The sequence below is a fragment of the Seriola lalandi genome, unplaced genomic scaffold, assembly GCF_002814215.2.
Source record: "Seriola lalandi dorsalis isolate HSWRI2012SDOR001 ecotype SW California unplaced genomic scaffold, Sedor1 jcf7180002054893, whole genome shotgun sequence".
NCBI lineage: Eukaryota > Metazoa > Chordata > Actinopteri > Carangiformes > Carangidae > Seriola > Seriola lalandi.
In genome coordinates this window covers 2349504-2376001 of record NW_019525445.1, presented here as the reverse complement: position 1 = coordinate 2376001, position 26498 = coordinate 2349504, and the positions used below count along the sequence as shown (strand labels likewise).

The 26498-nt window shown below is 42.5% G+C and overlaps 1 protein-coding gene across 1 annotated transcript in view; it reads left to right on the top strand.

The window, feature by feature from the left end:
* The first annotated feature begins 967 nt into the window (after positions 1-967).
* Positions 968-26498, top strand: part of stk10 (serine/threonine kinase 10) — a 41482-nt gene continuing 15951 nt past the window's right edge. Inside the window, exons 1-7 of the mRNA XM_023429450.2 lie at positions 968-1519; positions 12162-12326; positions 19082-19130; positions 19996-20145; positions 22630-22702; positions 23570-23764; positions 24331-24412. Of these exons, the coding sequence (XP_023285218.1) occupies positions 1361-1519; positions 12162-12326; positions 19082-19130; positions 19996-20145; positions 22630-22702; positions 23570-23764; positions 24331-24412 (873 nt within the window). The 5' untranslated portion in view covers positions 968-1360. The remainder of the gene's footprint in view (positions 1520-12161; positions 12327-19081; positions 19131-19995; positions 20146-22629; positions 22703-23569; positions 23765-24330; positions 24413-26498) is intronic.

Here is a 26498-nt window from a genome sequence, read left to right as displayed (position 1 = left end):
TCCTCACAGACTAGTTTATACTTAAACGCCTTTGCTGAGTGAAACGTAAAGATACCGGTGAAGATGACAGTTGGAAAGCTCCTGAGACGGTCAACTCAAGGGCTAAAAGGTTACAACACCAGACATGGAGTAACTTTTTGATACCTAACCAATGAACAGTAAAATTGGTGAAAATTGCTATGAATCACTAGGCCCTGTAAAGATATTCCAGTTCAACATAAAAAAAAACAGGAACTGGAAACACTTAATGTTTGCTTGAGAAATGATTTCAACAATTATTCCTCTGTCAGTTCATTTTCTCTCAATCAGCTGATCGATTAATGACAAATCTTTTTCATTCAGGCTGTTCATAGTTGCCAGCCTGTCTGCTTTTGCACATTCATGCTCCTCGAGCTCCACAGGTAGGAGTTGGCGGGGCTGACCGTGCCCGTAGAGGGCGCTACAGCACCGCCTGTGCAGGTGAAGTTGGGTATTCGAGCCAGTTTGTGGCTGTTAAATGAAAAGAGAAGAAACCAAGGTAAACTAAAGTAGCCCATAATAAACCTGACTCTCACTCTTGTTGTTCATTGATAAAAACTCAACCTATAACTAATAACATTAACATTATGATGCAGTATGATTGTAAAAGAACAGGGAAAAAAAGTCACATTGAACGAATAACTGCATTTACCTGGGTCCAACAGAAGTTGAGCAGTTTCGTGTTATTCGTTATGTGTTTATTTCCCAGCTGTTTGACCCGTGGGAGACACCGGCTGCTGTCAGAGGACACGCCCAGCGCGCAACCCAAACCGGACATGAAGTCCTTTTTACCTCGTCAGTGGTATAATGACGGCGGCTTGTTCTTTTCAAAGAAACTACATTTCCATGACGGCAGTGAGGGGCGGGCTGTTGAGTAACGAGGTGGGGCTTCCTCTCACGGTTTGAAGCAACAAGTCGCCCGAGCAGGCAGAGCAGCAGGCTGGCAGCTCCTCCATCGTGTCAGCAGCGGCAGGTGGTCACCGCGCGTCCAGCACACTCACCGCAGCCTGTGAATGGGATTATAACATGTTTTAAATTGAAGAGCCAGCACACCAACACCAACAGATGGAAATGGACGGAGTCGAATAACTTCTTTGAACTAGCTCACTTCTCCTTTTTTTTTTTTTTTTACTTTTTCTTTTCTTCAAGACGCGGAAAGTGAAAGAACTGTAAATTGGTAGACAAGTGTTTTTTTTGTTTTGTTTTTGTTTTTGAAGGACTGCACGTCTCGGCGTGCATGACGATCTTTGAGTAGAGCTCCGAGCCCTTGTTTTTTTTTTAGTTGTTGTTAGTTTTTATTTTTATTTTTATTTTGAAGCTGAAGGCTCGTGCATTGTAAATAATGGCGCTCGCTAGATTCAGCAGAATTCTTCGTCTGCCAGCTCTGGAGATCAAGAAGAAAGTGAAGCAGTACGAGCACGTCCACCGGGACATCAATCCCAACGACCTGTGGGAAATTATTGGCGAGCTGGGCGACGGCGCGTTTGGAAAGGTCTACAAGGTGAGTGTGATTGCAGGGGCACGAGACACCTGACAAGACTGACCGTGCTAGTGTAGCTCTGAACTGATGGCTCGCTCACCTGTTGGCTGCCAGTTCAGTCCCATGCTGTGACATTAGAAGCTTCTTGAATACTCGCTGTCGTCTCTTCCAAAACTCATAGTCACTCTAATGTTCTCCCATAAACACATTTTTGTCTGACTACTCTGTCTGAGGTATTTCTAAGATGATGGGTGTTAAATTATACATTCCATAAACCAATTACCTTTTTGAATTAGGGTTTCAGTAGTTCTTTTGATGCTTATATGTAGCTGCTCCTCTTTGTTACCCTTCATTGCCTAGGGTGTGAACTGCTTCAGATCACCTGTGGGTGCTTCACTATCCCATTGTTGCTGAGACTATGACTAATATCTCAGCAATGTGGCTTGTCCTGAGTCCCACTGTAGAACAAACTGAGGAAGTCACTTCAACTTTGGGCATCACTGAACAGTTTTCCTCGATCCAACGCTGCCAGTGGAAGATAGAAGTTACCTGTTTAGAGGAACAGTCTATCATGGTGCTTGTGTTGGTCTGAGATTGTTCACTTCCTCCTGCAGTTTTGACAACAATTTGAAGTGGTTGTGTTACTGGATGATGTTACTTATGATCTTCTGCAAACATCTGCAGTAATCACCTTTCCCGAGTCCTGCCTGCCTCCCTCCTTTCCTCCCTCCTCCAGTCCTTGCTGTGAATCCAATGTGAAGCCACAGAGACAGTGAAAAGCACCCTTCATTGGTTCTGTCTGTTCCTTCCTCCCAAACCTCAGCAGCAGCAGCAGCAGCACTTTTGGCTCAGAGGAGTTATTTCATCTGGATGTGTTCGCTGGTCAGTCCCCTCTGTGAGGCACGGCACAGGCCCTCTGTGTCCTCACTGCCTCGCGGAGCACAGTGAAAGCCTTTGACACATCGGGGGCCTCAGTGGAAGAAGTGATGCCTTAGCAGAGGTCTGCATCGAACAGAAATATGCAGTCTTTGCAAAGGAACTCCACCTTTTTATTTAGGTATTCCATTTTCCCCCGGACAGTTTTTTACAGGCGACATGTTTGAAACAACAGAAAAAATACTATTAAATTCTTGTTTATGCTGCCACAGGTCTGAATTAAACGTGATGTCAGCTGACCGATAGTGCATGTGAGACATCCTGTGGATAGTCTTCTGACAACACAGAGAGAGTAATGCATAAACACAAGGGAAGCAACCAGTATACCATGGCGACAAACACTGCATTCAGTTTGTTTTCTAAGAGGCTGCGGGACTGACTGAACACTGAGGTGCTTTAAGTTTGAAGAAGCCTTTAAACTTTAAGCCTTTTAGCCTTTACATTGCTGAGGAACATATTCAGATTGTCAAACTCAAAGCCACGGATGATGTGCAGCTTATCAGTGTGTTGTTTAAATAGTTGGCTCTTCCTCCTTTCTTTTATACAAACGTCAACCCCAATGCTTTGGCTTCTGTTTCCTTTTCTTGAGTGAGTTGGAGGAGGACGGCTTCACACCTGCAGCTGTCAGATGGGAGGCGAGGGAGGGAGGGAGGCAGGCAGAGTAGGAGTGGGAGCAGATGATGGCCAAGAGAGGAAATGGTGGGACTGCATTAAAGGGGGACAACTTCCTCTCGCAGCTCCCAAAACTCTGAATAATAAGCTCGTCCGTGGGAGGGGAAGGCCTCCAGTGGGTGAATTGTGCATTTTTCCGTCGTTAAAGTCTTTGATAGAGCAGGCGTGAAGGGAGGAGGCTCAGCTGCTTATCAGACCTTAAGGGGCAAGTCGATTTAAAAAAACAAAAAAAAAGCAAAAAAAAAAAGCTGGTGTTGGATGTGTGACAGGCAGCAGAAGGGCAATACTGACGGTCTCTTCTTAGGAAAAAAAAAAAAAAGTTTCAATTCCTGTCCTTTGCATGTGGCAGCGACCCTCCCTCAGTCACTTTCTTTTGTTTCCAGCATCTGTCTTTGAGATTAAGCACTGGCCTCTGCGATTGTGCAGCGCTGGTTGAGGGGTACAGACAGCGCTCCTGTCACACTGACTCTCTAAAGGTTAATGTCACCGCTGGGAGTATAAACACTCAGGACGACTCGAGCTGTGCGTGTGTTTATATTGCAGGAACACTGTGAGGGAAGGAGCTCATAGAATGCGATGTAGTCCCCCAGTTATCAACGAGGCTACATCCTGCTGTATTTCAGCTGTCGGTGCAACTGCGCTTGCCTATTCTTGTAGGCAGTGTGCTGCGGAGGAGGGGTCTGAGATCAATTTTGAAGGGGACACAAAAAATGATATATGGTGATTTTCTTTTTAGCTTTATCTCTTCAAGCCTCTTAAATGTTTTCATATGTGAATGTGAAATTGCTTTTTGGTTAAACTGCTTGACCTCGTTTCATTTTTTCTAAAGGGGTTCACATGCCAAAAAGGTTAAGAACTGTTGGTTTACTGCCGTGAAATGTTCTCCTCCTCAACACTTCTAACTTGAATTCAAATTCTCAAAGACCTATATTGTTTGTTTGAGCACAGTTTGGCTCTTAATGAAGCACAGATATCTTCTTGGTTTGTATATTCACTAAGTATTCAGATAACTTGATTTGATTCAATTGATGGATGACATTATGGTCAATTAATTAAAAAAGAAAAAATACTTGGTACACATGTTTTAACCAAGATAAAGAGAGTAAATGCAGATTATTCATTTTTTAAAATGTGGTTGCGTAGTGTATGTCCACACAGAAGGAAACAAACAAGCTGTTGTTTACATCTCAAGTTTTCTGTGTTATAAGGTTACAGTAGTGTCCACCACCAGAGCAGCAGTGACGCACAGTAGTTAAAACAGAGAGGCATGAAGGCAGTGTTTCTAACTCATGTTCTGATCGATTCAGCCCAGGAAGTAAATTTGAGAAATGTAGCTTCACCCAAAGACCTGGTTTCTTGAAAATATGTAGCACTCATTGACTTTGAGTTCTGACCACAAAGAAATGGTGAAGCAACCTTTTAACTTTACCAGAGCATGCTGAAGTTTGGCCTCAAGAGAAGAAGGGACGGACGGCTAAATCAGTGTTTCTTTCTTTACTGCTGCAGATTTAGACTGCAGTTTGATTGAATCAAGTTTGTCATGCTTGAATTCCTTTTTTTTTTTTTTTTTTTTTTTTTTTTTTAAACATGTCGTAAGCCCTTGAAATGTTGCACTGTGTTGTGCAAACTTCCCAAAAATAATATACTGTAATGCCACAATACTGTGGTGATTCTTCAAATACACCTCAGGCCTTTCTGTTTACCAGTAAGGGTCCGCTTCATTCTTCCAGTCATGACAGGAGAATGTCTCACTTCCTGTCCATCCAGTGTGTCAAAGGGTGTTTTCTCTGTTTTGTCTTGTCTATGCGTGCTTGCACTTGTTGCAGTGAGCTCGGGTATAGAGAACGTGTGTGTGTGTGTGGCTGCAACTGAAGCATGAAACAGAGGAGTTGTATGGTTCCCCTCACTAATTAATGAGCCACGTGCCGCTGAGCACATTGCCCTGCTGCCGCTAGTGAAATGTTTCCATAGACACGCGGCGGGCTGCAAGGTTACACTCCATCAAATTCCCATTGTGGGATCAAAACCACAGCGCGTCTTGTCCCCGCTGGTCTGTAATGTAAGAGACTGTCCTCTAAACCTGGACTTTAACTGTGGTAGGGGAAGCGCAAGCGTTTGAATTTACAATTCCAGCTCATTCGGACACTTCAAGAACAACATTGTGGCTTATGCACTTCCACCAGATCCAGATTATTATCTGGATCAGCACCAAACTGTACAAACTTAAAGGAGTCTGATTGACTTTCAGATGCCAGAACAGGTCTAATTGTCACAGGGGGCTCATTTAGAAAGGTTATATCTTAAGATTTTTTTTTTGGTTTTTGAAAAGGTATTTATTTATGCACATGAACGCATGAGGTCCTTTACAAAGCCAGATGTCGTGGGAAACCTGCTTTGCTTTTATTGCACGAGATAAGGAAAGCGTTGTGCTGGTCTAGTTTAGAGTCACTCGCAATGACAGATGGTGGAACGAGTGAAAGGCTTAATGGAAGTGTCGCTCTAAACATGATGATCCTCTTCAGTCGAGTGAAAGCAAAACACAGTGGGTGTCACCAGAAGGCTGAGGAGGGAGGGGGAGGAGGGGCACAGGTTGCGACATCCTCTTTGCGAAGGAAAGCCACAAGGTTGGTGCGAAACGCTATCATTTAAATTTAGAATGTGGCAGTGTCACAGAGACATGCGCTGTGCTCTCAGCGAGACCATCGTCATCCGGGGGGTTTTCTGGGTCTAATCTCAGGGGGGCAGCTGGATGCAGGGTGACTGATAAGAGCCCTGGGGGGTGGGGGGGGTGGGCTCGGCATGCTTCACCCTCATGGTGACATTTGTTACTGGCACTTATAGGAAAGCGTCTTCTGTGTTCCTACATCCGTATACTGCTGTTGCTTATGAGCTTGTGACAAGCTGGTGATGCAGGACTTTCATGGGAATTTATGATACAGACTTTCAGTCCAATCTCAGACTTTATGATCAATGCAAGAAGCAGGATATCAGCACATTTCATTTTCAGTAGCAATGTAGCTCCACTTCAGAGAGTTGTATGTTTTATTTTGACATTTTTCTTGGATTTTTTCCTCTCCTTTTTCATTTAACAGTGAAACGCATAGTAACCATCCCATTCACTTGAAGTTATTTCAGATTAGTTTGAGATAGAGTTGCACTGAACAATCTGCCGTCTTGCAATACCTGTCTGAGCTTGGTTTTAGCAGCATGCTCTAAATATGAGTGTGCAAACCCTCAAATCTGTTCTTACTTGCATTGGGTAGGCTGCAGTCAGGAAGTGCGTCTCGTTTGAGACGAGAGTCATGCTTTAAAGGTGAAACACAAGGCCCCGCATGAGTATGAATGACTGAAAAAAGAAGTGAAAGCGTGGGTTATATTCATCATATTGTTTTTTGTGCGGTGTTATGATTTCCTGTCTCATTGACTTGCTTTGCTTTTGTGACTTGTGTTCACATCAAAGTTTTTGAGTGTGGGACATTTTGCAGCGCAACTTTAACCCTTTTAACCCTGAAAAAAAAACCTCATTGCTCTGCTACGTGCTTCTCACCCAGCTCTGTAAACACATCAATTCATGCTTTCATGCAGTGAGTGGGTTGTTCAAGATGGAGGAATAAGCTTGTCCTTTGATAAAGAAAAAAATTGAGCATCATTCTGATTTTTGACTTATTTTCATTTTCTGGATAAGATACAAATACATGCATTGCTTATTATGGAACGTTTTAAGTGGGACAATTCCCTCTCTTAAAACTGCACTCTTTAGTTTGATTACACAGACAAAAACATCCTTAACCCTTGACCAGTGATCAGGTTGTTAATGGTGTTAATAGTGACTGACGGCAGGTTTAACAAATTTAAATACAAATTTGGTGCATTTTGTTATTGTGATTTAGATTTTTTTTTCTCTAAACTTTTTCCAACCTCGGTCGCCCACGTGTAGCTGTTCAGCATGATTCGCTTGTGCACTTTGTTCATCTGAATGAGACGTCACCACTTCCACAGGCGTGTGCTGTACAGAGGAGGAGAAGGTTTTTTTTTTTTTTATTAGCTGCTGTCATTATGCAGGAGCCGAGAACCACATCTTTGTTCACAGATTTACGGGTTTATGATGGGGCAAAGGTCTAACACACACACACACACACACACATGCACACATTCCCCTGAAGGTTGTTGTGTGTGTTTGTAGAGACTATAACACAGTATGCAAGCTGAAAATACTTGTCAGCATGTGGTATGTTCATTCAGCCAGGAGGTGAATGACCCAAGGGAAAGTCCTCTGTGTGATATCAGTTATGTGAGGGCACTTGGTCCATTGACACTGTGATTAATTATACCTGGTTCTTATCTTCCTATATATATATATATATATATATATATATACATACATACATACATACACATAGCAGGTTATATTTAAGCTTGACATTGTAGCTTTGAGTGTGAACTCTGCCTTGAATCCCGCACGCAGTAATCATTAGTACCTTAGTCAACACAGACACAGTATGAAACATTATTTTTCCCAGCCTGTTTCATTTTGAAATGGACACACACGCGTGGCTGGGAGCGTGTGCTTTTCATGTCTGTGTTTACTCAGTCTGCCAGCACATACAGTGTGTTTGTGTGGTACTGGGTCAGTAACATCTGCTTTTACAGCTTTTCGCCTGTCTAAATCTTTTGTTGAGCAGCAGCCGGCGTAGCTTCTCACTCATGGATTGTGGCCTTCACGCAGGCAGTTACTGAAAACAGATGGATAAATATACATGACAGATGGGGAGGGACATTCAGGCAGGGGGGGGGGGGCAAAAGGTGTACAGTGTGGCAGACAATGAGTGAGGCAGGGTGGTAAAAGAAGCGCGCATATGGTACAGAGAAAAAGGATTAAACACAGGAAAAACAAAGATGGAAGGCGTAAATGAAAATAAAAGAGGCTGGATGATAAAGAGGGAGATGATGTAGAGGCAGCCTAGAATTTGTGTTATAAAGGGATTTGGGAGGCACTGATGAGCACTATAACTATAATCTTCATTTATGCTCCCAATTTGTTAATTTCACACTGCAAGATAAAAGAAGAATATTTTTTGCATTTAGGCGGAAATTGTAATTTACTCGTACTTTTCTTATTTTAGCGTCTCTAGGTTTTTGCTGTGTTAGTCTGTAGGTGATCTGTGTCACAGTTTATGTGGTCTAATAAGATATTATGTGACGACCAGGATGCCTGAAACATTTTATACAATGTTAAGTTTAAAATTTTGCTTTTCAACTTATTCAAACTTTAAAGTGTGAATGTGACTGTTTTTTCTGTCAGGCCGGGTCATCAGGTAATCCTTTTGCACTTAACCTACATGAAAGCCAAGTCACTAATGAACAGGGAAAAAAAAAAAACATCCAGGGAGAGATCTGGTGAAACGAGCCTGTAAGGCGGAGCAGAAACGAGTCCTTCTGCTTCACCATGGAAACCAGAGCCAAACAAAGCCGAAGACTGTTGGTCTCCTCTGGAGGAGAGTGAAGAAGTCAGTGGGTTAGAAACAGTGCGGCGTTGTTTTCTCTCGGGATGGCTAACAGCAGCTACAGTATGTAGTTAAGTGTAGCGCTTCTCCCTCAGCCCTGCGGTTGTGTGCTGTTGTTATGTAATAATTTACAGTGTTTTCTATAGTACTCTTTTCTCTGTACGTGTATGCGTGTGTTCGGTTTTTTCTTTCTTTTGTTTTCTTGTCACATCATATTGTAAGTAGGTTTTAATGTAGGTGCCGCCTGGGCCAGCTGATAGCAGTATGTGTCATCTATTTATTTACTCTATAACTCAGATGGGTTGTATAGCAGTTAAAGCTGTTGATAGTGTGGAAACTCTGCCAAAGTTACAGCATCCACTTACGTTACAGGCACAAGAACACATTATCCCTCTGATGTGTTGTTAAAGTAAGACTGTTATTATATGAGATACCATGTCTGTTTGCACTCAAAGACAATGTAAAGATTCTCATTTTTGGTTGTGAAGAAATGAACATGGCAGATCCCCAAGTGTAAGAACGGTGGGGATAGTACGTCAGGATGTGACGTATGGTTGGCAGCGGACTCTAAATGACCGATGACAATGGCAGAAAGTGTTGAAGAGAAACTAAACATTAGTTCAAACTAATCTACCACCACAGCTTGTAATCAAAGACGTCACTCAGGCAGGAATTTGCGTTTGAGGGGAGAGGCTGCAGCTGGTCTTTTTTAAGCTTGTTAAGATAAAAAAAAAAAAAAAAAAAAAAAAAACATTCAGAGGATGGGATGATGCCGCCTCCTGCAGTTATTTCCTGGTTTCCCTCTTGTGTGTAAACACGCACAAACATCCACACGCGCTTGTTCATTGATGTCACGCGAACATGTAGAAAGTCGGGTCGTCCCATGTGGGACACAATGAGGCGTTTCAGTGTAATCTCCTCTCTGTGCGGTGTATACAGTCGGTTTAGGTGCACACATAAACAAACTCACATGTTTGCATGCTATGCCTGAGGACCTTCATTGACGTAATGCATTCCCCACACCACACACACACAAAAAGGGACCACATAGATACTGGAGGCTCAGTTTACCCCCTTTGCCCCCCCCCCCCAACCATCTGAAGGCCAGAGGTGCATTCCTCAGCCGTGGTCCCACTGAGATGTAAAGGTGTGTGTGTGTGTGTGTGTGTGTGTGTGTGTGTGTGTGTGTGTGTGTGTGTGTGTGTGTGTGTGTGTCACCATGGAACAGGGGGTCAGGGGGTCGGCTCTTAAACTACAGGTTAAAACTATAGAAAACGGCACAAAAAGTCTCAAACTTGCAACTCCTCATATGTCTTGATGCATAATTGTATACAAGTTGTCAAAAACCTGACGGCTCATTCAGAACTCTTTTTGATGTGCTGGGAGCCGCTCGTGTCTGTGAGGCTTCTGTTCCATTTGGAAAAAACAGACAGGTAATTTCCCACACGCATTAAACCCTGCAGTACTCCTACTAGTTCATGTGTAAGACAGCCGTCATCCTGTTGGTTTGTAAGTCTGAGACGTGACGTGAGGAACAGAGTGAAGAAATGATGCTTTGAATGTGGGAGAAAAAGAAGCGGAACAGTGGTGCCGTTCTGCGACAGGTGTAATTGAACTAGCCTTATTTTGGTGATTTAAATATCACCTGTTCCTTTTTGAATACTTTGACTTTCACTGATGTGAGGGAAACACCTTCTGTAGTCACCTTAGACTAACTAGGCGGTATCAATTAATATGTACGAGAAAAGGCAGCATCTATGGAAGATGTTTTTACTTTACTTAAACAATTCATTGATTGTCAAATTAATTATTATTATGATTAACATTTTTGTTAATGTTGCCAGTCAAATAATTGAAAATCTATCAATTTATTGTGTATATATATATATATTGTGTATATATATATTGTGTGTATATATATATATATATATATATATATATATATTGTGTGTATATATATATATACACACACACACACATATGCATATGCATATACAGTGTATCAGAAACCAGGCGGTGAGTTCGTTGAGGCTGATGTTGCTGCAGGAGTGAGTAGCAGGGAGCTGAGATGTTAGCAGAGGGGGAAAAGCGTCTGGGCTCTGTGTTTGCTGTCGAGGTTTGTTAACTGACTGACTGACTGATGGTTTGATGGCGGCAGGAGATGTCCTGTTGACTCACACTGTGGGTTACTCTGGTGGGGGGTGGGGTAGGGGGAGGGGAGGGCATTTGGGCTTCTCTGGAGCTCTGTTTGACAAACACACTCCGACACACACACACACAGTCATGGTGAACTGAGATGAGCTTTAAAGAGTGTGTGTTGCTGTGAGCCTGGGCCTGTTTGTTCAGATGTTTTCCCACAGCCCCTGTAAAGCGTGGAGGCATCAGACCCCAGCAGGCTGTTTAGTCTGTCGACTTTCTGCAGGTCGCTGGGTCGACGCGCGCGCTCGTACGCGCACACAGAAATACGCACAATTGCGTCCCCTCCATTTCTCAGCGTGACATATCGCATTGGCATTTTCACCCTCATGCTCGACACCCTGCTTCATTATCCTTCAGGTGTTTCCAGCTTCTGTAGAGAAGTAGTGTAGGCATGAATCACGGCCGTGCAGCTCTCCGTTCGAAACTCTGCTTCTTGGCTTCAAGTCTCGGCTTGTCTGCGGTTGACATGAACCTGTGGTTCTGACTGCAGCCGCACATTAATGTTGCGTTTCCCCTCAAAATCTCATCAGTCGGCACTCGCAAACATTGTGTCTCGTGCACTGGGGTGAACATCATGCGTCTGCTGCCTTGTGCTTCACTCTGAGTCACTCTTATGGCTTTTGTTCGTGTTTTGATGCTTTTCCAGAGAGGCACTGAACAAACCTCCTCACATTTACATTTGCTTGCCTTTTATTATTCAGAATTATAAGGAATCTTATGTCTATGTGTGTGTCTTAGTTTAGCCATATTGACACTTGATATGTTTTATGGTTCCTCCTTTTACCCTGTTGCGCAGGGAGGGTGTGGAACTTCCTTTCCTGTTTTGTTTCTAAATGTAAGTTAGTCAACATTTTAATTGCTGTCCCATGCTTTTTTGACATTTCAGATTCCCTTGGGCGATAGCTGGAACAGAGAAGTCCAGCACAAAGTACTCAGTGGTTCAATATCTGTAATGCAAACTGGGAATTTACTAAGTTGAGAGGCAAAATGATAATAGTGGATGTCTTTATTTATTAGAGATTTATATTGTCTGTTTGACTTTGAGCTTTTCAACCTTTAGTCCTGCACATAACTGACAAAAGTAGTTTAGTAACAGTGTGATACATTTTGTTCTCCTTTATATCACACAGCCATACCCAGCTATTAATATTTTATGTGGAAGGTTAAAGGATAAAAAAAGAAAAAAAAAACTGGAGAAGTGAAACTCCTAGAGTTCAGTGGATTATTTACACTGGAAAAAAATGCTGTTTACTTATCTTTGCTAAGTTTCATCCGAAAAGAGAGGAAGTAAAATGCAAGAATCCTTCATGATGCATGTTGAACTTATTGTTTCTGTCTCACTTGTCTTTCAGGCCAGGAACAAAGAGACAGGAGTTCTGGCTGCGGCCAAAGTGATCGAGACAAAATGCGAAGAAGAGTTGGAGGACTACATGGTTGAGATCGACATCCTGGCTAAATGTGACCACCGCTACATTGTCAAGCTGCTTGACGCATTTTACCATGACAACAACCTGTGGGTAGGTGATCACAAGCATCTTGGTCATGCCAACCAGCTTCAAGGGTGAAACCACAAACCTGTCAACCTTTCTCTTTCTGTTTCATCTCTGTCACTGAACACTACCAAATATAAAAGACTGAACAGACTTTGCATAGAGCTCACACGGTTTGCTTAAAAGAACGCCCCCCACCCCCCCACCCCGTGCTGCCTGTATGGGACTGCTGTTGTATTAGACTGGTGCATAGTGTACCAAAGGGACCTTATCTCCTGTCTACACTGTTACCTTCCTCACAAGATGGTATTGTTCTCCCTGTGTTGAGGAGTTTCTGTGTCCATCCACCAAGTTTTCTTTGCAGCCTTTTCCAAACAGATCCACAGATCCAACACACCAACTTGAATGATCAGCGGGGAAGTGGTAAAACAAACCTTTTAGACATATCCGTTGGCACGCTCGTGGGATGCTCATCTGCTTTTGCCTTTTTTGTTATTTTTATTGCAACATTATCTCATCTAGACTATTTTTCTCCCACGTATGAAAGCTCTGTTGGAAAATAAAGATTAAGAATTAGTGGATTGCCTAAATAGGAATGACAGGAGACCCCCCCGGGTGACATGATGCACCAGAAATGACCCAATCTTACCCTGATGTTACTGCAAAAATGAAGATCGGTTTCAGTTCACTGTTTTCTGCTCTTGAGTTATTTTTCCTCTCCACACTCGCTCTCTGGGTCAAGTGTAAACTTTTCAACTCCCTCTTTAATCTCCCAGTGTATCTGGCCAAGACAAATAATAGTGACCTCATGCTGGGGCATGACTTTCAATATATGGGGGAATTAGAAGGCAGCGTTGTGACTAAAGATAGTTGTGTTCTTTTTAGAATAACAGCATGTAGAAATTACATTTCACTTGTGTATGTTGAATACAGAAATTCAATTCAGGAACCCAGTGAGTGGACTGTCCCTCTGTTTTTCCAGTGTTCTTTCTGTGTTCAGTTATCAAAACAGTGGAAATTGTTAAGTACACTGTTAAAATTATAATCCTTAAGATTTCAGTCCTTGATTTGGTGACACGTGTGGTTACTGTGGTAACAGCAAGCACTCTTTGAGCAGCTACTTTGTCAGGAATACAACAGTGGACAGACTTGTGTCAGTTTCCAGTGCAGCCAAATGATATCATCTGAGCTGAATAAAGGAGTCAGCCAGTAAAAATTACAACTGCAGTCTAATTTCACGTTGCACACATCATAAGTAGTTTTCCGCACAACAGCATTTACCTTGCTCAGGTCGCCTGCAGCTCTTCGTCTAACAGCTTGCTGAAGCCGCTCATTCCTGTTCCTGCTCAAAAAATTCAAATTGATTTGCTCATGAAAAATGTTGACGAAGACCATTGGTATATTTTATAGATGATTTTTTTTAGACGGATCACGATTATTGCTAAACACAGTGATAGACACTTTGCGTTTCCTGTGATTGCGTCACATTAAAAGCCACCCCGTGTTTTGCCAGTTTAATGCTTTTAATGTGAATTAGTAGCAGTAGGATGTTCGGTTTGTATTAATCATCAACTCTGAGACTGTGTAAAGAGAGGAAACAGTTAACGGTGAGGCTGACGATCCCTCGTGTCAAAAATGATCGAAAATAGGAATGAGCTCATGAAAATGAAAAGAATTATCACTTTTTTAAGTTCAACAAAACATGACCAGCACACTGATGAACTCCAGGAATGACCTTGAACTTAACAAAAAACACAAACACACACACACACACGCACACGCACATGCAGCTGTGTCACAGCCTCAGAGCCGGTCATAGTTGTGTTGGCCATAACTGGAATTCTTGGGCCTGGAAGGTGAACATCCCCCATCAGTCAAAGCTGGACTCTGTGAGTCTGTGTTAGTTTGTGCTGATAAGTCAAATGTACAAACATCCCTGTCTGCAGCATTCAAACCACATGCTTCCTGTGTGTGTGTGTGTGTGTGTGTGTGTGTGTGTGTGTGTGTGTGTGTGTTCAGACTCTCAGCTTTTGCTTACTATCTCACTTCCAGGCTAGGCTCGGACACTAATGTTTTGTCTAACGTTATTCTCCAAGTCTCAGCCACATTTTTTTTCTTCAAAACTTACAGCCAAAATGGACACATGAGCATCTGACCAGCAGCAGAAAAATTATATATAACACGTCGAAGTGAACAAGCTCTGCATATCATCGCTGGAAGTGTGTGTGTGTGTGTGCGCGCCACGCCTTACAATCTCAACATTTGGCCGGATGGTTGACAGTCAAGCCTCAGTAACCTCCGGTTGGGTGGACTAGGCAGGGGTGAGATGATGCATTCCAGTGCCGACCCACCCGTTCTGCTTTCTACTGAGTAAGACAGGGATAGAGAAAGAAAGAGAGAGAGACAGTGAGAGAAGGGCTGTTTGTTCCCTTTCAGGAACAATCTGGTCTTGAGGCTAGTGAGGCAGCCAGGCCAACAGCGTGAGAAAAAGAGGGCCTTTAACATGGGGATGGGACTGCTGATATCAGCACACTGAGAGGAACAAACAGAGAGAGAGAGAGACGGAGAAAGAAAGGACAGAGAAACAGAAAGACATAAATGACAATAAAATTGCCTGTAGTGATAACCAGCCATGCAGAAAGTTTTTAAATTTTAATTTTTTGCTGAGGTTTTGATTTATGCTGCCACACCAATACAAAGGAGGTGAATGGAATTCACATCCATTCTCAACCCGCAGTAGTTTTGATGGGAACTGTTTCTTTGACAGAAAATAGTTCCAAATAAAACTGTTGACATTGCAGCCCTTTGATTAATCAGAAGAACTGGGACTCTGTTTCTGGGAAGTGATATTATTGTTGAATTAATTAATCAAATGCAAACTTTATTTTGAGCGCCATGAAATTCCATAAACCTTTGCTGCATTTGAGTGGCGTTGAAAATCTCAGGATATCTCATTTGATACCGCTAGAGGTAACTGACTAAATTTTGGAGCATCAATTTTGGTGAACAAACCTTAGCCTGTTAGATGTTGTAAAGACTGGAACGCATCGCACCACCACATCTCAGGGGAACATTACGAGTGTCGGTATGAGTCTGTAAAACCAGCAGGAGTTGAATGACCAATAGTGAAACTTGGTTCATCTAAAGATGGTCTCCTCCGCCTTCAAAACTCCTTCCCCTTCAGTTACAGCGGTGGCCTGTAGGTTACCTGAAATAACTAAACGACAGAGTGGAGATCTGGAGAATCTGTAATGAAGAGGTATAGTATCACAATGGGTCAGTACTGAAAGTTTTAAAACTGGGCTTAACTTGGCTCAACTACACCAACATGTGGAATATAGACAGTTTCTAGACTTAACATCTTGTGGTTTAACCCATTAAAGAGCTTCAATCTTACAGAGGATGGTTCAAAAATGTTCTACGCCCTCAGCTCAATAGCGGAAATTGCTATTAATGTTATACTGATGAGTTTTTCATTGCCTGTTGTGTACTCAGGGTCTGTAAAATAATTATTTTCAAGAGTCTGCAGTTTGACAAAGAAGGAAGAGATGATTGGGCTTTGAAGTCATGCTGGTGGGTGTTTTAGACTCAGAGAGACATTGATAATAATCTTTCTTCACTATGTATTTGCCACTATTTGCATACAGTGAAGTCGACATAATGGCACTGACTGCGGTTGCTAGGAGACTTCTGATGACGCTGCAAAGCCTGGATACAAGTCGTTGTGCGGTGCCTCTGGTGGCACCATCTCATATACACCTCAGAGCGAACACACATCGCTGAAGCATTAGTCACATTCACTGAATAGCAAAGTACAGGAGTTTGTCTGTGATTCATGCTGTTTTTTTTTTTTTTTTCTTTATTCAGGACTGACTGCAGTTTCGAAGCAAGTCTGTCTTGGCAAACAGCCTTTATTTTTTTTTTTTTACGTTCTTTAGACCTCTTACGAAAATGAGGTAAATCATTGTGAAAGTACAGAGTTGTGACTTGGGAGGGGGGAACACTGCAGTGTCAGCAAGGTTTTGTGGACTGTGTCTAAGCTGATCCAGCTTTGGCTCGAAAGAGAATAAAGAGGTGGGAGATAAAATGGTGATAATATCTATTATAAGTCATTGCGCGACGCCAGCGGAGATAAAAGAGAGCCTGTCTCTGCGTGTATGTTCAGCCCACAGTGGGTATGCTTTGCATCCAGCTTGACCAGCCAGGGCGCATTTTTCACTGCAGTACAACATGTCATCCAGAATGCTTCCAGGAAAGGGAGAGCAAATGAGGCGCTGACAAAAACACAAACCAGTTGCCTCTGGCAGTGGTGTAATGTATAGCTGTTTAGACTGGGCAGTACAGTGTGTTACTACTGGAGGATAGGAGGGTGTTTTCTTTTTTCTTTTTTTTTTTTCAGAAAAAAAATGTGTTTGGTTAGCGGTGAGCAGAAATAAGGAAGTGGTTTGTACTGAAATGTGCAATAAACCTCCCTCTGCAGAGTTGGTGAAATACATAAATGGAGTTTGCTTTCAAACTAGATTATTATTTTATCAGTATTGACTTCGCACTTGATGAAGATATGGATAAAAGCACATTTGAATAATTATTTCAACTTCTGATGTGTCAGAAAAAAAACAAAAAAACAATATATTGGGATCTACAACAATTTTAATGCATATTCCTTATATTTTGTTATTGTGACTAAGATATATACTGTGCAGACATTTTACAGTAGAAAAATGAAATTGTCCGTTCTCTCTGGTCCAGACAAACACTGTAAATTACCTCAAACCTGTACTTCAATTTCCTGTTACTTATTGGCCAGATAAAGCAAATTAGCAGACTTTATGAGTATTTAAACTTTTGTTCATTTTCAAATGAGAGAATGAGAATGTTTTGGCTGGAAGCAGCAGAGCGTGTAACACTGTCTTTCCGCTGTCTGTCATTCAAGAGGAAACATAAGATATGAAAACCGTCTTTAAAAGAGACCACAATGAGGTGAAACATCCGCGATAACACCCCGACAAAACCCAAACTGTTTTGGGTTTGTCAATCCAAAATTCACAAAAGAGCATTTGTTTCACCTGAAGCTGCAGGCCAAGATTGACATTCCTCTCATCTTCTGGTTTTCCACGAAGTGTGTGCGTGTGTGTGCGTGTGTGTGTGTGTGTGTGCGTGTGTGCATGTGTGCGCTGTGGTATGCTTTGTTTCTTGCATTGATCTGCACCCAGTGCATGTGCACCTGTTGTACTCGTAATTATCTGTATGGCTTTGTCTGGACTGAAACTCCACACCCTGTCCAGTACCAGGTTGGTGCTTTTGACAGTGTTGTCATAGCAAGCGAGACTTAAATAAGAATGAGATCACACAGCAGGTATGCTACACACCACCCAGGGCTGATCTTTGACCATATGAAATGAATAGATCCTCAGAAGTGAGGCAAGTTTGTATCGGGCAATGCTGCATTTATGTAGAGTGTGTGAGCTGCTTGTTACACTTGTACACACACAGTTTCGTTAACACACACTTCAACTGCTCTGCACATGATTATTATGAAATCCTATCATCACTTTATTTTCTTTGGTCCCACTTTGAATGAAAAATGTAGATGTTTTTCTGTGTGTGTGTGTGTGTGTGTGTGTGTGTGTGTGTGTGAGAGAGAGTGCCTATGTAAGGAGAGGAAATGAAAGGTGATTGTTGGAAGTTGCTGTTGGCCAACAAGACACCATCTAGGGAGTGTGTTCTCTAAATCTTTTTTTGCCCTCCTGTCTCTCTCTCTCTCTCTCTCTCTCTCTCTCTCTCTCTCTCTCTCTCTCTCTCTCTCTCTCTCTCTCTCTGGGTTTTCACTGCTGAACTGGTATTATATATTTGACAGCGTGTTCCCAGGAAGTGAGTATACAGCCTGGCCGTTTATCACACACTTTAGGTCTGAGTCCAGCTGTCCACTTTGCAAAGTGCGTTTGTGTTCTACGGCTTTGACCAAAGAGAGTTTGTTGCAGGCTGATTTAACAGTCAACACAGCAGGCTGCAAATTCAGATTCAGCACATTCATAATACTTAGTAACATCAAAAACCAGCTGAATAAGAAGATAGGTTTTTCCACCTGATGCAACAAGTGTCTTAATTTCTTCTTTAATAATAAGATGTTCGAGGAAAGCATTAATTCTTTTCACTGTATTCACGCAGTATATTACAGTATCAATGTCGCTGCTGTCAGAAACACTGTCACAGCTTCTACTGAATCCAACAAAAACAAAATGACGCACACATGGGTTTTCGTTACACTCAAATTTGAACACATAGAGCTCAAATAGACACAATTGTGTGATGTGCTTACCTTCTGTGAACAAGGTATTACACTGATTTACAGCCGGGGAAATTTTACAGCTGTCAAAAGCATTTCCATTTCAAAGTTACTCTCTGTTGTAATAATTCTGCGACTACAGACTAAAATTTTTTTTTTTTCTTTTTCCCCAAATTAAATCTCCCCATAGAACACCATCATCTCGTCCTCCCCACACTTTTATTTGGTTTGTCTTATTAAAAAAAACAAAAAAACAGTATGTTTTTTACATCTCTTTTGGCTGATGACAAAAATTTGTAAAAAAATATATTTAAAAGATGCCCAGTAGTAGTTGTGCATGTGCTGCTCATGGAAAGTGGTATGTTCTTCCTGTTGCGACATACACGTGCCTGAAAAATGAGTTTGCAGCTGTCAGTTGTATGCTCACAATTTATAGTGAAAAAGCTGGGTCAAGTTGAAATTCACCCATTTCCCCTCCTCCCTCTCTTTTTCCCAGATCATGATCGAGTTCTGCGCTGGAGGTGCTGTGGATGCCACAATGCTAGGTAGGCCTCTCTCTCTCTCTCTCTCTCTCTCTCTCTCTCTCTCTCTCTCTCTCTCTCTCTCTCTCTCTCTCTCTCTCTCACTCAATCTCTTTGTTCTCTTTGTATCTTTATATCTTAATAAGTGCTTCACCTTCCTGTCCGTCAAGTTCAGCACCTGTGGCGGTGCTGTGGCACTTTCGGCACTGACCTTTATGCAGTGTAGAGACGAGGTAAAAAAAAGAAAAGAAAAAGTGTGGTCAGTCTACGTTATTGATTTAAAGCAACGTGTTTGTTTACTATAGGAAAAACATAGAAAACAAGTATTTTTCACAGCACCATCGATTAACTCCGGCGATGATCACACACCAGTCTGTCCTTGAAATCTTCAGAAAGCAGTCAGACATAGGGGAGTCCTCCTGTGTGGGAAATCCCCCTAGTCTGTTTTCACTGGGTAATCCACATCCTCATAACTGTCTGTACCCCCTCTGCAGCTAACCAAACACAGACACTGTAGAATAAAGTCCGCAGGGCAGGACTAGCTTGGATATGTGTGAAAGCCTCTCTGATCTGGGATTACTCCTCCAGCAACACTAGTTGAGAGACTTGATTGGTATCATCACAGCTTTACCTTTTTTTTGTTTTTTTTTGGTTTTTTTTGTTTTCTCTCATGAGGTTCACACACCAGATCAGTCCTCAAGACCTCGATTTGCCATGATTGTATGTACACTAGATATGGAATGTGCAAGGCGCGCGTAATGGCTTTTGAACCCTCTCAGCGATTCTCTCATTTCCACTCTGGTTCTGGTTCTCACCCCCCCTCCCCCGCCCCGTATTTAACCTCTGCGTCGCCTGTCTCCTTTTCCTGCGCTTCTCCTGCCCTTATCAGAGTTGGATCGTGGGCTGACGGAGCCACAGATTAAGGTGGTTTGTCGCCAGATGTTGGAGGCTCTGGACTACCTCCACGGCATGAAGATCATCCACAGAGACCTGAAGGCCGGCAACGTCCTCCTCATGCTGGACGGGGACATCAAGCTCGGTGAGGGATTTGATTTCTTTTGCTTTGAAATATTGCTGGTTTTAGGTTTTCTTTATGTATGAAGTTGACATTTAACTGAATATTTAAGGCATTAGTGGACGCACAAAGCCTGAAATAAGCATACTGTATGTTTAGAAAGTAACACAATATTTCCCTCGTAGTATTTGTGCTGACAGTAATGTCAAATGACCTGTTGAATTTGACCGTTGAACGGCTTGAGCAGGTTGTGGTGGCCACATCTCTCAGGTTGAAATCAAACAAAACACACTACAGCAGAGAAAGTGACGAGTTTAAAACATCTTTGAGACCCTGCAGGTTGGATTTGGACCCCCACTTGCAAGGGCCTGGAGCTTCGCTTTTACATCCCATCATTCGCTGAGAAAACCATCTCACTGCCAAAATGATGCAAGTGGAACAAATTTCTCAGATAAACCCCACATTCTCACTGCACATTGTAGGTTATCTCTCAGACCCTCTGGTCCGTTGTTTCTCTGGCTTACATGCAAGATACACACAAACACACACACACACACACACACACACACACACACACACACACACACACACACCGGTTAGAGGCCCCGTGCCCTTCCTGTGGTGCTGTAGGAGGATCATAACTGAGCATTGTGTGGGAAAACTGCATTCGAAAAAGTTTTGCATATTTTCATTTATTGGCTTTTTGAAGAGTTCTCCGCATTCCTCACATCGCACAGTTGAAGCTGTGGACCCAGACCAATGGTCAGTAGGGTTTGGATTAAAGTGTAGCTTGCCAGAAAAAGGGAAATAATGATCTTAATGTGCTTCATGTTCTTTGTGGAAGAAGTGCTGATTTTTTTATTTTATTTTTTTTTGTAAACGGATCCTCAGACACAAACTTGAAACATGATGTTTTACTTTTTCTCTCTGTCGTTTTGCACTCGGTCATGACCAACAAACCAAAAACACCGGGTAGAGGGTAACTACAGGCTGCACAGTTTCATATTCAAGTATTGATTCTTTGTGGAACTGACCGCCCTTTTTTTTTTTTTTTTTTTTTTTTTTGTTGAAGTGGAATCCAAATTTTTTTGATGATTTTTTTTATTTTAATTTTTTTATTACACTTTCTCTGAGCTGGGGTTTTACTTCATGTTAAAGTCCTTTTCCACTGCTGTACATTCTTCCTTAGGACACCACAGCTAGATATAATCACTGGGAGTTGCCTCTTTAAACTCATTAAGTCATGACACTGACTCATTTACTCCAAATGTATCTAACTACATGTTAATTTAAACAAGGCAGCAATTAACTGTCTTTGAGGTCACTGACGTGCATTATCTTTGCCTGTGATACATGGCATTGAACGTCATGTTCTTCATGCAGCGCAGCTCGCTATAAACTTTGCGGCTCTTGTTTATAAAACTTTAGAGACTGTTGATCTCTTTAAACTGATTCTTAGAAAATGTTAACAGTTTTTTAAGAGCCGCATACGTTCTAGAAAACAAAATGTCAAGGTCGGCAGAAAAAAAGTGTTTTCCCACCATGTTCTGATGCTTTATCAAAGCAATGATCAATAACAAAGGAAAGTCAGTTTAGAACAGGCACAAACACTCGTGATGTAATACACTATTTGTATTTTTCCATTTCAGATTATTAAAACCAAAACACTGAATCCCATGCATGACCGTGCAACTTTATTCTCGTCCTTGAGTCTGTCGGGATTCCCCATTAAAACACCTTTTTATTGTGCATTCATGTAGTTCCCGATGGTGCGTTACGCCTTGTAGCTGTGTAGTGTAGACACATCATAATAATGCATCTTGGGGAAACACACCCTTGTTTGGTGGATTGTTGAAGTGAACTTGATGTAGCTCAAACCTTGTGACACAACAGGTTTTCGTGTAGAGGGAATGGAGCTTCTTTATCAGAATGCACTGATGTGTATTTGACCTGTGGTTTGAAATCATATATGTTGCAATCCTTCAGGATATTACTCAATGTGCATTAAAGTTGTTGGTAAAAGGAAGTAGAGGAAGTAAAAATTCTTCGTGCAAAAGTTTAGACTGCAACAGCCTTAATGATATGTTTGACTGGGAAGTTGAGGATATTTGAATTGTAGTCTGCAAAACCAAGACAGACACTTAAGTGCCTGTAATAGAAAATGCCGGTTTGTAACCAAAGCAGTCAGCCTGCTGCCTTGTGAGTAAAATCGGAGGGCCTCTGCCAAGTGCTTCTCACCCCTGGGCACACCACTCGTAATATTCTTACCAACAGAGGAAAACTTGTTCAGCCAAAGTGAAAACACCGCTGTAATCTGACGGCCGAGTCAGGGAAGAGGGGCAAGCTTGTTTGGGGAAACGGCGATTCTGGCTTTCTTAGTCTCTGCCCATCACAACGTCATGACTGCTTTACAAGCAACGTACTATTTGTCTACTAAGGGGGTTTTTTAGGGAATGTCTTTCAACTGTCTCACATCATCTTTCTCCTGTGTCTCTTTTATTCTTGCAGCTGATTTCGGCGTGTCTGCGAAAAACACCAAAACCCTACAAAGAAGAGACTCTTTCATTGGAACGCCGTACTGGTGAGTGAGACATAGTTCCTGTATCAGAGCACTTCACTGGCCTTGGTATAAACCAAACAGCAAGAATGTCAGCCATCGCTACATGACGATGTTGAGAGCAGATTTCCTTCTACCACCGCCACACCTCCGCACTAAGACATGTTACTGTGTACGCACACACTCAACCCTATACTCAACCCTGTGCTTTAGTCCTCCATTGTTGTCACAACAGTGCAGCGGTCTCCTCTATACCTGAACAAATCGGAAATGTCCCCTTTAAAGTTTCCACAGTGAACCTTGTCCTCCAGCAGTTCTCTCTCCTATGTGAATATGGTCGGAGCCAGTTACACATTGACCAAAACCGGTTATCGTTCATCAGGAATACCCTCCCAGGTCATTGAAAACATGACGGTGCCACCCCCCCCGTTGCGCAACACTGTCCTGAGAAGAATGTTGTGGACAGTTGTGGTGCATACCTTTCCCTTGGATGCACTGATAAGCAAAGTCAACAAGAAACGGGGAGCAAACATTCGTTTCTTTGCACTTGAATAAATCTAAAGGTTCTCAGATTAGAGTTATGAGAGCCGTTTTGCAAATTGTCTGCAAACACGCGCTGACTGGAGAAGTGTGCTTGATGTTGACACATGCAAAATGGCAAAGCTCCCTGTCCCAGTGCAGTCACCATCAGTTAATCACAGGCTGCTGCTTTGCATGAATAATTTTAGGACTGATTTCTCGATGGCTACCTGTGTTGATTTAGCAAAACCAGATTTTTATAACAAGACATCAGAGATAAAAATCTTTACATGTTGAGGTATTTATTTATTTTTTATTTTTTGTAGCTCTGTAATGTCCAGTGTACCGTGACTTGCTCTGTCTTGTTCTCAGGATGGCCCCGGAGGTGGTAATGTGCGAGACGATGAAGGACGCTCCGTACGACTACAAGGCCGATATCTGGTCCCTGGGTATCACTCTGATCGAGCTCGCCCAGATCGAACCCCCACACCATGAGCTCAACCCCATGAGGGTGCTGTTGAAGATCGCCAAGGCTGAGCCTCCCTCCCTGGAGCAGCCACACAAATGGTGAGGGTGCTTTAGAAAATGAGCGTGAATTCAGCTGTCATACAGTACCGTTTTCACGTTCCACGATTTCATTATGATGCCTAGATTTCACGAGGTCATTAACTTTGATGGGATCACCAAATATTTTGCAGACTCAGCGTCCTGTACTCTATCCCCAGACACTCAATGCATCATGTTGTCCTCCCCTCCTCTCTGTCTGCGGTCCATTTTACCCTTCCTAAAACTACAGCAACAACTCAGCAGAGAGGCTGAGTGCCAAACTATAACTTTTTCCATATCAGTTTTATGAGTGAATGTTCCGTAGCTCCAAATTTAGTACTGCAGAAGTGAAGTTGTCAGGTGTTTGAGGGGAGACTTGGGATGCGGAGCTGACTCATCGTTCCTACTTGAACGCTTTGTTTTACAAAACACAGCTGCGCACAAGGATGGATCCACATGCACCGAAACGTCACATATCTGGAAATGTTTTGTTATGTTGTAACCGTTCCTTCATCCCTCCCCGCCCTCTCTTCTTTCTTCATTGCTCTTGTTTTTGATTAATACTGTTCTGTTCTTGTGTTTTCAAGGTCGCAGGAGTTTAAAGATTTCCTGAAGAAAGCTTTGGATAAAAACCCAGAGACTCGTCCAACTGCAGTGCTACTCATGGAGGTAGGCCCTGACGCAATGTGCAATAATAACCCAGCGAGTGTTATACAATGCTGCACTTTGATATATGATGGAACATCGTCCTCGCTCTGTCCTTATCTTGCACTGACACACATATACGGAGCCTTTTACTCTTCTATTTTGGGGACTGAATGGAGTGATCTATACCAGGGAAGTGAGCGGTGCCCCGTGGAGGGCACTAGCGTGAGAGTGGGTGAGAAATAGAAGGTGTAGAGTGGGCAAGAAATGGAAAAGGCAAAGGAGTAAGCTGACTTAAAGAGTGAACAAGTAAAGTGCAAGAAAGCCAAAGCTGAAAAAAAGGTACAGTGAAGAAAAGGTGAATAAAGAGTTTGGAGCTTTTTTTTAAGCTGTTCTCCTGAGGTTTTGGTCCCAAAAAGAGCTCTTGTCTCTTACTAAGAGACAACTGACAAACTCACAAATTGACAACTGTTTCTCAAAATCCAGGATCTCGAGCAAGAGGAATGAGACAAGAAGTGAGGAGGGTGTGGATTAAAGCGCGAGAGCAGTGTCTATTAAAATTCAGAGCCACAGTTTCCTGTCTGAATCCCACAGCTGAGGGAATGCCAGCTATTTACATTCCCACTCTCAGCCAATAGTATGTCTAGATTTACCACGAGCTCTCCTCCTCTGGCCAATTAGAGAGAGGCAGAGATGAAAACCCTAGACCTGGGCCCGCCGGGAATTCTGCATGTGTTCTCCAGTGGGGGTGGGGGGTGTGGGAGACGGGCGCGGTCCAGTTTTTGATGCCGTGCTGGAAGTTTTTAGATGTTTATCACGGGCTGCCTGCTCCGAACGGCTGTCGGATAGTATTTACTGTAAGATAGCTGTGCAATGATGGCATTAAATTCTCCTGAGCAGTTGATGCTGAACGATGAAAGATGAAAGTTACAATTAGTGCACGCGATAAGGTTCAGATCGGACTTTGTAATGGAGTTATTCGCTGGAGTCTGGCACAGATGTAGTGCAGTGAACAGGAAGATAATAATGACTCACAAAGCGTCATGAAGTCTTTGTGATCAAGATTTTGAGAGGAAATGGATTTTGGTTTATTTTTTTCAAACGTCTTTCCCTCTGTCCGTCTCGCCTTCTCTTTGCCCCGCATGTGTGTTCTTATAAGGAATGTACACAAGACAACATGACACAGCATCAGTCACTGTGGCTGTGTGGCTGGCAGGAAACCATCTGGGCGACTTGTAGTCATTATACTGAATACAGCTACTCCTCCCACATAGTTGCTCATGGTCAGGATTTTTAGTGTACTTTTTAACATAGCTTCCATTCATGTAAAATATTTGAAGCTTTTCTGTTCTCGATCATAACGTGTCTCTATGTCGGGGTAGTTTTACCATGGGAGTATTTGGCTCGTTCATCTCCGAGCCAGGGCTTTGTAGTGGTTTCACAACACTGACATTTGTACCTCTATACTTGTGAGAGCCCTAACTGACATCATGCATTCCTCAGCCCTGAACCATAACACTGACTATTACAACTGTATGTCCAAGCCCAGCCCTTACCCTGACCTCACTCTAAACTTATTATAGGGTTACATCTCAACACACACAAATACTACACATATTTTTAGTGAGGTTACACATTCTGGGGGATATCATTATCTCAATGTCCATCATGGGGAAAAAAAAAAAAAAACTCCATAATGCTGCTTAGAAATAACCATGTTTTTGAGGTTTCTACAGTATCAAAGTAATCCAACAGTTTTCATAGGGACTATCTCTCAGTAGAAAGTAGTTCCTGTGAGGTCTGTAAAGATTATACAGGATATAATCAAATCTCAGACTGATATTTCAAAATTTAGGCGAATAAAAGTAAAGTTTAATCTATGCAGACCAAAATTACTACACATGTAATCCCAACTCTTGCTCCAGACTGAACCTAAACTTAATTATAACCTCAACCTTAAAAAACAAACCTTAACCTCAGAACCCCAATGTCTATCCAAAACTGAAAATAGTCCTCACAAAGACTGAAGAACAAATGCACACGGTCTGGTGTCATTTGCTGCACAGGTAACTCTGCTCTCATGCTGCCCCCCCCCCCCCCCCCCCCCCCC